This window comes from Schistocerca nitens, chromosome 6 (genome assembly GCF_023898315.1).
Source record: "Schistocerca nitens isolate TAMUIC-IGC-003100 chromosome 6, iqSchNite1.1, whole genome shotgun sequence".
NCBI lineage: Eukaryota > Metazoa > Arthropoda > Insecta > Orthoptera > Acrididae > Schistocerca > Schistocerca nitens.
The window spans coordinates 252,707,934-252,720,486 of NC_064619.1; the positions used below are offsets into that span (position 1 = coordinate 252,707,934).

General features: G+C 46.9%; 1 protein-coding gene across 1 annotated transcript; it reads left to right on the top strand.

Annotated features, from left to right (window-relative positions):
* The first annotated feature begins 1,460 nt into the window (after positions 1-1,460).
* Positions 1,461-12,272, top strand: LOC126263313 (ctenidin-1-like). Its single transcript, XM_049960402.1, has 3 exons — positions 1,461-1,574; positions 6,227-6,430; positions 11,937-12,272. Exons 1-3 carry the CDS (start codon positions 1,461-1,463, stop codon positions 12,270-12,272), a joined length of 654 nt encoding a protein of 217 aa, XP_049816359.1.
* Positions 12,273-12,553: the final 281 nt, after the last annotated feature.

The window sequence follows — 12,553 nt, forward strand, 5'->3', positions numbered from 1 at the left end:
CCACAGTAGTGTTACAGAGGAATGTAAAAAATTTGTGGACTGATAAAGCAAGGAATGAGGAGGTTCTGTGCAGAATCGGAGAGGAAAGGTATATGTCGAAAACACTGCCAAGGAGAAAGGCTCGGATGATAAGACATCTGTTAAGGCCTCAGGGAATGACTTCTATGGAATTAAAGAGAACTGTAGAGGATAAAAACTATAGAGGAAGACAGAGATTGGAATACATCAAGCAGATAATTGAGGACGTAGGTTGCAAGTGCTGCTCTGAGATGAAGAGGCTGGACAGGAGGGTAATTCTTGGCGGGTCGCATCAAACCACTCAGAAATCTGATGACTCAAAAAAAAAAAAAAAATGGCACTGAGCACTATGGGACTTAACATCTGAGGTCATCAGTCCTCTAGAACTTAGAACTACTTAAACCTACCTAACCTAAGGACATCACACACATCCATGCCCGAGGCAGGATGCGAACCTGCGACCGTAGCGGCGGCGCGGTTCCAAACTGAAGCGCCTAGAACCGCTCGGCCACACAGGCCGGCAATATGGCAGAATTTTTTTACTTTGAACAGTCACTTTATTTGGTCTTTTCTCATTGGATGACCAGTTACGTAATATGCAATACATTTTGAAGAGTGCGCCATTGTGTGTTATTCGTAAGAATAAAATGGTTCAAATGGCTCTGAGCACTATGGGACTTAACATCTGAGGTCATCAGTCCCCTAGAACTTAGAACTACTTAAACCTAACTAACCTAAGGACATCACACACATCCATGCCCGAGGCAGGATTCGAACCTGCGACCGTAGCGGTCACGCGGTTCCAGACTGTAGCGCCTAAAGCCGCACGGCCCGTAAGAATACGTCAAGTAATTTACCACAAATCCGTTACGTGGGTGTATGTGTTGAAACCTGTGGAAATCACGTACATCCATGTTACGTGACTCTTCTGTAGCTTTTAAATAAAGCAAAAGGAGAGGCTGCAATGTTTCCGCGCACTGTGTGATGTGTGAGTACTCTTCTATCAAAAACGCGAAACTAAACCGTTGCAATGCCAACAATAGTAAAATAAACGCTAATTAGAGTTTATACTACATTTTAAGTGATAGTCGTAACAGCTACGATTAGACGAAATCTGAAACGTTCCCATTCATTGGTACGAAACGTACCAGAAACGAAATCGAAAGAGAGAAGAGACAATCTGGAGAACAAGAATACGCTGTTATCGCCTGCTCTGCTGCAGAATGGCGACACAGTGATATTCCTCTATCCTGTCCAAAAATATTTTATTCATAAAGACGAAAATATGTTACCGTCACACGGAAAACGGTCGGAACGTGAAGTGACGGAACCCTGACTTTTGCCGAGGTGGCTGACGCGTAATGTTCCATTATTCGCAGGAGCCCAATTTCCAATGCAAATACGAGCGGCAAGTAGGCCATCGAGGCATCCGTCTGGCAGCGATGTTCCCGCAGCACGGGGGTCTCCGCCGAAGGTCATCGCTGTTCGACAATGGTGGCCGCATCCGGCGTCTCCCCCGGCGGCGGCTGCCGGTGGCTGTCGCAACGGCGCGGCCGGTGAGAGGGATGGCTGTCGGCCGATGGCGTGGATGGACGCCGGCGTCTGGCGTTCACCTCTGACCCCCTCCCTGCCCGCGCTTTTCCTCCTACCGGCAAATACCTGCGCCGGCAGACGAGTTTTTCTCCCCTTTAGGTGTTCTGTTTTGCTCTCACTCTCACCGGTAACCCTCTCCCCCTCCCCCGCCCCCTCTATCGGTATGCATAGATGAGATCGGGCACGCAGGGAGGCGGCCTGGGGAGTGTGGTCCGTCCGCGGCACAGACGTCACAGGAAGCGCAGCGGCGCCGTATAAAAGAGCCAACCTCGCCGATATCGGACATCAGTCGGCTTCCAGCAGCTGGCGCACTCACAGCAAAGGGGAAGAGGAGCCAAAAGGAGCCGCACAGCCACCATGACGTGTCTTAAGGTAGAGTGCCACAACCAACAGACGTACAGTTTGTGACGAACGTCATCGGGAGCTGTAAGTCACGGTAGTACGGTGACTCAGCTTACGTGTGTGTTGGAGTTTTCTGTTGAATTTCAAAATTACGCTTTGTGACGTGATTTTTGTAGTCGCGTTGTTCCTGGATTAGCGCTATTGTTGTCACTTTTCTTGTCGCAAATCGCAGGGAGAGTAAGGTAAGTACCTAGCGCGAGTGCCATAGCGAATGTGTGCACACGTCTGCAACAATAGATTTTCAAATTTATACTTCGTAGCCACTTCGTCCCTCGTACAGAATATCGTCCACCTTTAGGGGTCTAATTCGCACACGTTAATTCCTGTTAATCGGACTGGGACACTTACCGACCTGCATTAACGGAAGAAATAGGGAAGAATCAAGGTAGAGCTGCACGGTCACTAGTTAGTCCAGTCAGCGTGAGACTTTCACAGAAATAACGAACTGCAGTAGGCTGCAATACAGGAAGGAGTTGAACATTGCTGGGAGACTTACAAAATTTCTCGGGCTATTGGTCAAAATAAGTTGAGAAACATCTAACTTCATCCAAAGAATATCTCGCATAATGACCACGATGTTAATACCAGTGGAATTCGAGGTCATACAGAAGGATGCCGAAAATAGTACGCGAATGGAGGGGGAAAAATATTAACCGTAACCCCCGGTGCACACTACGGTGACTTTCCGGAGCACATTTGAAGAAGCAGCTAGCCTAAAGGCGTCGCTTGTCTTTCAGTGAGCGGAGGAAAATAAAGTTATTATAAGTCCTGCCCAGTAATAATTTTGTTCAAATGGTTGGGTTCAAATGGTTCAAATGGCTCTCAGCAAAAATGGTTCAAATGGCTCTGAGCACTATGGGACTTAACATCTGAGGACATCAGTCCCCTAGAACTTAGAACTACTTAAACCTAACTAACCTAAGGACATCACACACATCCATGCCCGAGCCGAGGCAGGATTCGAACCTGCGACCGTAGCAGTCGCGCGGTTCCGCACTGAAGCGCCTAGAACCTCTCGGCCACAGCGGCCGGCTCAGTAATTTTGCAAATGAATGAAGTTCTACGGAAACTGATACTACGATCCAAATAGTAGTTAGATAAGATCTGAAAGTTTCGTCGAACCTTGGTAGTACTGGTAGAGGGAGCTCACTTAGACGCTGCGAGGGCCTCCTTCTTGAAGGTGTCTACTTGCTCGATCGCAGGGACCCCGTCTTCCACCAGACTTTCCCTGTGAAATGACTGGTATTTCATAGTACCAGACGCTGGTAAATTCACAAACAAGATTTATTATCCGAGCTACAAATCTGTTTAACTTCCTATGGATAATAAATTCATACAACCGGATAATATCATGTACTGACTCTCTTTACTATTCCGGGTCCAAGTAGAAACGGTTCGGTTTCTTACACAGATCTCCTTAGGTATCGAGTCCCACGATCACGGAACTTCGCCATGGGTAGAGAGCTCCGTGACACGCTGCACAGCTCTGCAGACTCAGCCCTTGCCTGCTGTGACGACACGAGCAGCCGACCGCCGCCCCGCGAATATCTACGATATAAATCACCATACCAGTCTGAATTGAACCTAATTTTCTTTTACCTACAACTATTATTACTAGTATCTAATCTTCCACGGTCCCCCTACATAGGGGGTTTCAGAAGTGATGGTCAATATTAAGGGCTATGACAGGAATGACCATTCAAACTAAAAAAAGTCAAACAAACAAGGGCTCTAAAACGCATACTTTAAGAACTATGAGAAATTCTTGATCATCAATACAGTGAAAAAAATCTCTTCTACTGCAAGCTATTTGCTTTCCGCGTTTTGGGAAGTGATAATATGGACCAAAACAAGAAAAAAATGTCCAGCAAACATGTGCTCTCAAATGCATATCTTAAGAGCTATGAGCACTTGTTGCTCTTCGCTGCTTTGAAATACAACTCTTAAATGAACAAGAGCACATTTTTACTAGACGTTTTTTTCTTGAATTCGTCCATACTACCACTTCCCAAAATTTGGAAAGCGAAGAGCTTGCAGTAGAAGAGATTTGTTTCACAATTTCGAAGACCAAGAATGTCAACTTTTAAGGTATGCATTTGAGAGCCCATGTTTACTTGACTTTTATTTAAAGTGATTACCATTGCAATATCACAGATTAATGTAAACGTGAGATAAGCCATTGCAAATGTGAAATGCTTGTACATTAATAAGTACTCTAACCACAGAATGTTGAATGAAAGCATGCAAACGGGCATTTATTGTGTTGTGCAGGTGCCGGATGTCAGTCAGTTTGCGGGCTGGAGTTCCATACCCGCTGCACTTGGTCTGTCAGTACGGTTACTGCTGTTTGTGGATGACGCCGGAGTTGTCGTCCGATGATGTCACAAACATGCTCGACTTGAGGCATATCTGATGACTGAGCAGGACAAGGCAACATGACGACACTTTGTCGAACATGTTGGGTTACAACAGCGGTATGTGGACGAGCGTTATCCTGTTGGAAACCACCTCCTAGAATTCTGTTCGAGAATGGTAGCACGACAGGTAGAATCATCAGACTGACGTGCAAATTTGCAGTCAGGGTGCTTGAGATAACCACGAAAGTGCTCCTGCTGTCATGCGACATCGCACCCCGGACCGTAACTCCAAGTGTAGTTCCAGTCCGTCTAGAACGCCGACAAGTTGGTTGTGGCCCTGAACAGGCCTCCTTGTAACCAACACTCGGCCATAACTGACACCGGGGCAGACCTAGCTTTCATCAGAAAACACAACAGAGCCCCACCCTGCCTTCCAATGTGCTCTCGCTTGACAGCATTGAAGTCGCAAATGGTGGTTGTTTAGAGTAAAAGTTCGTTGTATCGCTGCGGTGTCAACTGCTGCTGAAATTGCTGCTGCAGATGCAGTGTGAATGCCAGAGCCAAGAATCAAATACGATAGTCTTGAAACTTCCTGGCAGATTAAAACTGTATGCCAGACCGAGACTCGAACTCGGGAGCTTTGCCTTTCGCGAGCAAGTGCTCTACCAAGTGAGCTACCCAAGCACGACTCACATCCCGTCCTCACAGCTTTACTTCTGCGAGTACATCCTCTCCTACCTTCCATAATTTACAGAAGCTGCCCTGCGAACCTTGCAGAACTAGCACTCCTGAAAGAAAGGATATTGCGGAGACATGGCTTAGCCACAGCCTGGGGATGTTTCCAGAATGAGATTTTCACTCTGCAGCGGAGTGTGCGTTGATATGACACTTCCTGGCACACGATAGTCTTACCTCTCGTTAAAGATACGTGGCCGCCGGAGCCACTGGGCTTTCTTGTACGTTCTCAGGACCACCGCTGCCAGCAGTCACGTACAGTGGCTATTACCTGCCAAGTTTTTCTGCAATATCGCAGAAAAACATCCAGATTCATGTAGCCCAATTACACGACCTCATTCAAACTCAGTGGGGTGTTGATAATGGCGACTTCGCCGCCTTAAATGTATTAGTGACTAAAATCAACCGACCAAGTCCAACCTCAAATGTAACTACCGCTCTCGACCGTTATGGTCTGTATTTAAAGAAAACATGATTTTTATCCTCTTAGTGGTGTTACTAGATCCACACTTATGCGACTGCCGTGAAATTTGAGTAGACATCATCTTTCAGATGCAGAAACGCGCCCACCAACTTTCGGTTAAGTGCCGCGCGGGATTAGCCGAGCGGTTTAAGGCGGTGTAGTCATGGACTGTGCGGCTGGTCCCGGAGGAGGTTCGAGTCCTCCCTCGGGCATGGGTGTCTGTGTTTGTCCTTAGGATAATTTAGGTTAAGTAGTGTGTAAGCTTATGGACTGATGACGTTAGCAGTTAAGTCTCATAAGATTTCACAAACATTTGAACATTTTTTTTCGTTTAAGTCACACGACTTCTTCTTGGTGTTGCAAATTCTTTCCTACAGCGTGTATCCACACACAGGATCTCGCCATCTCAATGCAAGGGACTTACATACAAGCCACCACCAAAGGTTGGTCAATTTCATGTTTCTGAGAGGATTAAAGAAATATTACATTTCAACATCCCACCAATGTTCAGGCCAATAGTGAGGCAAACTTAACAGGGGGTGGAGTATGACGCATGAAGTCAGCCGCGGACTTCTCGGCCTGGACTGAGGAATTCCCTCTGCGGAAGCACCCCACGTATCGGAAGCAGCTGTACAGTGTCCGGCGTCTGTGTTGACAGCTCCTGTGGGTGGGAGTGACGCTGGCGCTGGCGGCGGCGGAGGTGGCGCAGGGCGGCCTTCTGGGCGGCGGCGGGGGCGGCGCCGGAGGCTACGGACGCGGGCCAGCCGGGGGCGGCGCCGGAGGCTTTGGCGGACCGGGCGGCGCGGGGGCGGGCGGCTTCGGCGGCGGCTACGGCGGCGGAGCTGGAGGTGGAGACGGCCCAGTAAGTACTGACCCTCACTCTTTCCTATCTGTGAACGTGTTCGAGGTGCACAGTGGATTTAGGGCCCTGGGTACTCATTTTCAAATGACGAGATCACCAGTTTTTTTTTGTATTTCGATTTTTATTAGTCTTACAAGCAGTAAATATAAATTTGCCCGCCCGGATAGCCGAGCGTTAGGATTCACAGTGAAGTGTGCGTATCAAACAGTTCATGGATCTTAACCAGTTACGACTTCAAGAATTTCTGCAAACATTCGTTTGTTTAATATTTCACTTGCTTCTAAAGCCCATGAGTTGTAACATTTTGTATCCATGATGGATTTATGTGGTTCTGTTACTGTCTCTGGTAACATTTTTGAATAAAAGTTTTGTGTTTAAACATGTTGGTTAAAGCTTAGTACAACATAAATGGGTTCGCTTTCAGTCTGTGATGCCCCAGCTGTAAGGAATGAGTATACGTGCTTTATCCAGAACTGTCAGACCCCGTTTAACTACCGGCGGGAAATGCAGGCAACTTGATACAATAATGGAATGTATCAGACAGAGGGGTGCAGTGTTCGATTAAAAATAACACGAGGAGGATGCGTAAAAAATTATGAATCTGTATGGTATATTAGCAAACTGATTCTCACTTCATTAAGTACGTTTTACCGTAAATCTTATTTGATTGTTGATGTTTGAGATCTTCAATGTTGAGCAGTGCTAGAGAACAACAGGCATTTCCGTTGTCAGAAACAGAAACACTGATACCATATTCTAGTAATAACTGTTGTACAGTTAACTGAAACTGTGAAATTCTAAATACCAGCATCCTAGATGCTTTGTGACCTTTCTCTGTGGATCATCTTAGAACCTTCATTTGCGAAATGAGACTTCATCCAATGGTTGTCGATCTGTGAAAATTTTAAATTTTACTCGGTGCATTACAAAAATATAGTAACAATAACGGAAATCGTGAAAGACATCTCATCAAAAGAAATATAACTCAAGTATCATAATACTATTACAGTACTAGTACGGTAAGATGCATGGGATCCGTAGATCTTTAGAAAAGCAAAAATGAGATTTCTAAGGAAAGTTAAACGATATTGATTGTTAAATGGTATCCAAAAAGTGACACGGCTAAAGCTGAAAGCAATATTAAACCACATAACAGCAAAAACGTGAGTTTGGTTACTACACTAGATTCGAATAAGAACGTCATGTTTCGTCGCGGGTTCGTTCAATAAGGGCCAGGGCACCACGGAGATACTCAACAAACTCGAGTGGTAGCCGCTAACGGAGAAGCGTTGTGTGTCACAGCGGGATTAACTATGAAAATTCTGAAGCTTGCATGCCGAGATGATGAAGGAACATTTTATTTTCGCCCACATACACGTTGCCAAATGACGATGACTGGCGTTCTGGCTGCACACCATTCATGAAGGGAACTGGGAAGGGGAACACGAAAGGGGATAAAGAAAGTAATACCTTGGAGATGATCCGTACTCACCATAATGTAACAAAAAATCTGACGTTTTTATTTCTACTATAGGCAATACACATGAGTGTGTGCATTTCCAGTGGTACGTTGCAGCTATATATGTGGTAATTCATAGCACAGAATTGCTTCACATTACATCAATGGAGAAATATTACTTTTAAAAAACATATAATTGTCGCTTTGGAGCTCTGTTCTCGGTGCGGTACTGGATAGCAGGAGCGCATGTGGCCTTCAACAGCTGACATAAGTCGTGGCAGTGAACTGGTGCGTATTTGCCAGTCACCTCGTATGGAATCAACACAGTGAGTCGACGTGCAGAAAAACAGAAAGGAGCCATTTGGTCGTGTCCATGACCACGCCCTGAATGTGCCGGCACCACGTCTTCTCCCGTGATCAAATTGAACAAATTATGTAAGTGGCGGTTGATAACAGATTCAACACTATGCCTTTCTCACTTGTTTGACCTTTTCTGTCACGTTCCAAACGTATTGCATATGGAAACATTTCTATACGTCTTTCTGGTATTCACAGCGCCAGATTTGCACCTGGTAGTCAAAATTGGAACAAATTTTTTTCCAGCTTAAATCGTTTCTGCATTAAGGCATTAGTATATCAACCAAGTTTCGCTGCCATACGATAATACCTCTGTGAGTAGCTGTAATTTAATTAAAACCATCCGATAGTTGTTCAAGTCGTTGGTGCATCAACGTGGAGTGTCTATTTTGTCTACAAGAAATGGTTCGCCACTTGTATTCATGTAACACGGCATCAGAACAGTGATAGTAAAAAGATCTAACCGGAAGGGCCCAGTCCGTTTCAAACTCGGCAATAGTCGCTCCTGTCCATAACTGAAGATCAATCTCAATCAGTTTTCGACCAAACATTGCGAAGGGAAGTGCATCCACTGGACATATGGATTCGGGTACCTCGTAAATGACCATTGCTCACAGTGGCACATAAAGATGCAAATCTAAGGACGAAATAGGACAGAAATTGGTTAGTAGTTAACTGGAAATGTATGATGTGGTTCGAAGAGTAGCGATTTTGCTTCTGTCAGTGATGCAAAGTGTCGAGTCGACCGACGGGCCGGTGACGTGCAGTATGTGTGGAGGATGTAGTGATGTTTTGAGGCTATTTTTCCTACTTATTCAGATTACCGCGAGTATCAACCAGTATATTGAGTATTGCTCATCAGTGTGGGATCCGTAGCAGATCGGGTTGACAGAGGAGACAGAGAAGATCCAAAGAAGAGCGGCGCGTTTCGTCACGGGGTTATTTGGTAAACGTGATAGCGTTACGGAGATGTTTAGCAAACTCAAGTGGCAGAATCTGCAAGAGAGGCGCTCTGCATCGCGGTGTAGCCTGCTGTCCAGGTTTCGAGAGGGTGCGTTTCTGGATGAGGTATTGAATATATTGCTTCCCCGTACTTACACCTCCCGAGGAGATCACGAATGTAAAATTAGAGAGATTCGAGCGCGCACCGAGGCTTTCCGGCAGTCGTTCTTCCCGCGAACCATACCTTTTTTACAGGAAAGGGAGGTAATGACAGTGACACGTAAAGTGCTCTCCGTCACACACCGTTGGGTCGCTTGCGGAGTATAAATGTAGATGTATATTTTACCATTTTCGGTGATGAAGTTTTGCCCATCCTCTTAATTCCTCATGATAAGTGTGCTATGGATACGCCCGTCATCGAAGATGGCAACAGCTGTGTTTACAAATGTTCCTGGCTTGATGAATAAATAGGCACCCTATCTCCCGACCAGGGGCACCCATACAACGGGCAGAGGAGGACCTTGTATTGTAGCCCCTCCCCCCTCCCCCCCCCCTAGCACGCAGGGAAACGGAGAAAAATAGTGTAGTCACGTGTTTTCCTTTCAAAACATGATTTAAATGTCGGTATTATGCAGATTTTTAACAAGATCGGGATTGGAACTTTTTATGGCTACTTCTACATCTACATCTACATTTGTACTCCGCAAGCCACCCAACGGTGTGTGGCGGAGGACACTTTACGTTCCACTGTTATCACCTCCCTTTCCTGTTCCAGTCGCGTATGGTTCGCGGGAAGAACGACTGCCGGAAAGCCTCCGTGCGCGCTCTAATCTCTCTAATTTTACATTCGTAATCTCCGCAGAAGGCATAAGTAGGGGGAAGCAATATATTTGATACCTCATCCAGAAACGCACCCTCTCGAAACCTGGACAGCAAGGTACACCGCAATGCAGAGCGCCTCTCTTGCAGAGTCTGCCACTTGAGTTTGCTAAACATCTCCGTAACGCTATCACGCTTACCAAATAACTCTGTGACGAAACGCGCCGCTCTTCTTTGGATCTTCTCTATCTCCTCCGTCAACCCGATCTGGTACGGATCCCACACTGATGAGCAATACTCAAGTATAGGTCGAACGAGTGTTTTGTAAGCCACTTCCTTTGTTGATGGACTACATTTTCTAAGGACTCTCCCAATGTATCTCAGCCCGGTACTCGCCTTACCAACAATTAATTTTATATGATCATTCCACTTCAAATCGTTCCGCACTCATAGTCCCAGATATTTTACAGAAGTAACTGCTACCAGTGTTTGTTCCGCTATCATATAATCATCCAATAAAGGATCCTTCTTTCTATGTATACGCAATACATTACATTTGTCTATGTCAAGAGTCAGTTGCCACTCCCTACACCAAGTGCCTATCCGGTGCAGATCTTCCTGCATTTCGCTACAATTTTCTAATGCTGCAACTTCTCTGTATACTACAGCATCATCCGCGAAAAGCCGCATGGAACTTCCGACACTATCTACTAGGTCGTTTATATATATTGTGAAAAGCAATGGTCCCATAACACTCCCCTGTGGCACGCCAGAGGTCACTTTAACGTCTGTAGACGTCTCTCCATTGAGAACAACACGCTATGTCCTGTTTGCTGCCGGCCGCGGTGGTCTCGCGGTTAAGGCTCTCAGTCCGGAACCGCGCGACTGCTACGGTCGCAGGTTCCAATCCTGCCTCGGGCATGGATGTGTGTGAAGTCCTTAGGTTAGTTAGGTTTAAGTAGTTCTAAGTTCTAGGGGACTGATGACCACAGATGTTAAGTCCCATAGTGCTCAGAGCCATTTGAACCATTTCCTGTTTGCTAAAAACTCTTCAATCCAGCCACACAGCTGGTCTGATATTCTGTGGGCTCTTACTTTGTTTATCAGGCGACAGTGCGGAACTGTATCGAACGCCTTCCGGAAGTCAAGGAAAATAGCATGTACCTGGGAGCCTGTATCTAATATTTTCTGGGTCTCATGAACAAATAAAGCGAATTGGGTCTCACACGATCGCTGTTTCCGGAATTCATGTTGATTCCTACAGAGTAGACTCTGGGTTTCCAGAAACGACATGATACCAGAGCAAAAAACATGTCCTAAAATTCTACAACAGATCGATGTCAGAGTTTTGCGCATCTGCTCGACGACCCTTCTTGAAAACTGGAACTACCTGTGCTCTTTTCCAATGATTTGGAACCTTCTGTTCCTCTATAGACTTGCGGTACACGGCTGTTAGAGGGGGGGCAAGTTCTTTCACGCACTCTGTGTAGAATCGAATTGGTATCCCGTCAGGTCCACCGGACTTTCCTCTGTTGAGTCACCAGCAGGAGTCACCAGTCGTCTTACAAAAAAATTTAAAATACTCCTCCCCCCCCCCCCCCTTACCAACTATCATATGGGCGCCAATGCTACCGACCCAGCAGCTCACCAGAGTTTAGAAATACTCCCAGACAATTTGTAGCTGTGGGTGAAACGTTGGGTCACCATCAACGCTGTTTGTAGCTGTACGAGATCTATTTATCAATGAGCGACTTGTGGTAGATACGGCCTACCGGAAGAAATTTTGGAAACTCTCTGAATTTAGGCCATTCTCAGGACTAGAGAAGATGTCACACGGTATTAGCGTGATGTGTTGAGAGAGTGCCTAACGTTTTTGTTCGTTGCGTTTATGATCTGGTCACAGTAAGTGAATAATCCTGTGCGTTTCAGGCGCAGCCCTACCAGTTCCAGTACGCGGTTAAGGACCCGGCCAGCGGCAACGACTTCAGCCAGCAGGAGAGCAGCGACGGCCAGACGGTGACGGGGCAGTACCAGGTGCTGCTGCCCGACGGGCGCAACGAGGTCGTCAAATACACGGCCAGCGACGCCACGGGCTACGTGGCCGACGTGCAGTTCCAGGGCGAGGCGCAGTACCCGTCCGGGGGCGGTAGCAGGCCCGGCGGCGGCTTCGGGGGCGGCGCCGGGGGCGGCTTCGGCGGCGGCGCTGGCGGCGGCTTCGGGGGCGGTCCCGGCTCCAACGTGTACCTGCCACCCAGCGGCAAGTAGGCGCGCCGCCAGCACGGGTGACGGACTGCCCGGAACGGGAGCTGCGACTCGGCCGCTCGTCTACACACTACTCGCCTTTCCTGCCTTAAGACAGCCAGCGACTCTTCGCGAGTATCGCTTCGCGGTCTTCGACTTCCAATTCTCTCCTGGCACTTTCTCCACACCTTGATTTCCTTCTCTTCCACGTCTTTCAACGGCTCTACCTTGTATTCCTCTACGGTCGTCGAGACTGCAGCTCACCCGTTTCTGGAAAAAATGACCAGACGCGACGTTGTCGGACT